Raw genomic sequence first — 1,698 nt, 5'->3', positions numbered from 1 at the left:
TGTGGAACATTGGAGTACTCTCATGTTATTATAAATGATAAGAAACATTACAATTACAAATGAGAATTTTACATTTCTTATGATGATTTAAGTATAACTGCACTACTCTAAACCGTTTTGTGAAATTCATGCTTAACAATACTGTATTTTAATTATGCTGAATAATTTGCTTTCTCTAAAACTTGGATGATTAACTGAGTAAATCCATAAATAAACCACCACTAAACAGGCCTTCCATAACAATGGTGAATAGAATGCCAAGTTCCAGAAGATAAAACAAGAGATGTCTAACAAAAGAGACAGAGAGCCTCTTGGGTCTCCAATATTTTTCTTATTTTTAAAATTTTCCACAAACCAATACATAAAGGTAAATCTTTAAATCGGGCTGGCCTCTAATATAAGCCTCTTTATTTTATGGAATTAAAAAAAAAAACCTTTACGGGAGGAAGAGTAAATGATACTTCTGATGCAAGCAAGCGTAGTTTCACCCTGGTTAACGAGCTCAGCACCGTGAACATCCCCGTCGGTAAAATGCTCAGTCACATCCACTCCCTGGTCCTTCATCAACTTCGCCACATCTCTGTGCCTATCTATCAGACGATGTCTTTCTCGTCCAATCACCACCACCTTCCAGTTCCGTCCCAACCGTCCGATTTTCTCCATTTGCTTCGGTCCATCTCCCACCGTCGGATTCGAATACTCGTGATCCCGGTTCGCTCCGACAGGGAGACAAAGGTGCCAGCAGGCGTCGCTGAGTATATGCGGAAAGTTCACATTGGTTTCAGACTCGCAACGCTCTTCGCCGCCGAAGAACGGCTGGTGTAAGATCATACCACGGATACGTAATGGACTTAGATCGGCGAAGACGGCTGGTGCATCCACTCCGTCGTCGTACGCCGCCGGGAGTCTGTTCACGGGAGCTAGCCGGTACGAAGGAGAAGCGAAGACTGCGTTGAGCTCGCGCGCCATAAGGTTGCAGAAGTCGTGGTGGGGATAGAAGTCGACGCTGCCGGTGGCGAATCCTCCGCCGTGGTAATAGACAACCAGAGGGAGTTTTTCAGACGAAACGCCGCCGTTTAGTGCGGCGGTGGGAACGTAGAGACGCATCCATGTTGACTTTGAGCGGTTCACCGTAATGTCTTTGGATACGACGGGGTTTTGCGGGGAGGGTTCAGGTGTGGCTGGGACGTAGGGGAATCTGGTGGGGACGCTAGTGATGGAGCCGTCTGGATTGTTTATGTTGTCTTGAGTTGATTCAGACATATCTGTAAGTCTTCTGTTGTGTATGAAACTGCTACTCCAGTCTTGTCCAAATTTATAGTGCTAATAATTGCAATATTACACTAATTATTATCTTTTTACACCACTAATTATATTATCTTCAAAAGCTAAAATATGTCTAGTACAATTTTTTCTGACAACTATAAGTATATATCTAATACTACTATTTAACTACGAATTACCACCGTGTAGAATTGACATGTTTGCTTGAATAATACACTCTAATATTTGTTTGTTTTTTTCTTCAACTAAATTTTCATTTATTCAAATCAAGATAACAAAAATTGTCAACAAAACCATAGAAACAAATTATTACGTTAGCTGTTATTATTAGAATATTTATTTAGCGGGTCGAGAAATTACCTAATTGAATTCATTATTTCTTCGTAGTTACTATTAAAAACTGGATTTGGGTTG

The 1,698-nt window shown here is 40.9% G+C and overlaps 1 protein-coding gene across 1 annotated transcript; it reads right to left on the bottom strand.

The window, feature by feature from the left end:
* Positions 1-290: 290 nt before the first annotated feature.
* Positions 291-1,271, bottom strand: LOC111213895 (probable carboxylesterase 120). Its single transcript, XM_022715730.2, has one exon. The coding sequence runs from the start codon at positions 1,261-1,263 to the stop codon at positions 421-423; it is 843 nt and encodes a 280-aa protein (XP_022571451.2). The 5' UTR covers positions 1,264-1,271; the 3' UTR covers positions 291-420.
* Between the last annotated feature and the right edge of the window lie 427 nt (positions 1,272-1,698).

Source organism: Brassica napus (assembly GCF_020379485.1).
Source record: "Brassica napus cultivar Da-Ae chromosome A2 unlocalized genomic scaffold, Da-Ae chrA02_Random_18, whole genome shotgun sequence".
Lineage (NCBI taxonomy): Eukaryota > Viridiplantae > Streptophyta > Magnoliopsida > Brassicales > Brassicaceae > Brassica > Brassica napus.
Note: the sequence above shows the minus strand (reverse complement) of the source record. Positions and strands in the feature narration are given on the sequence as shown.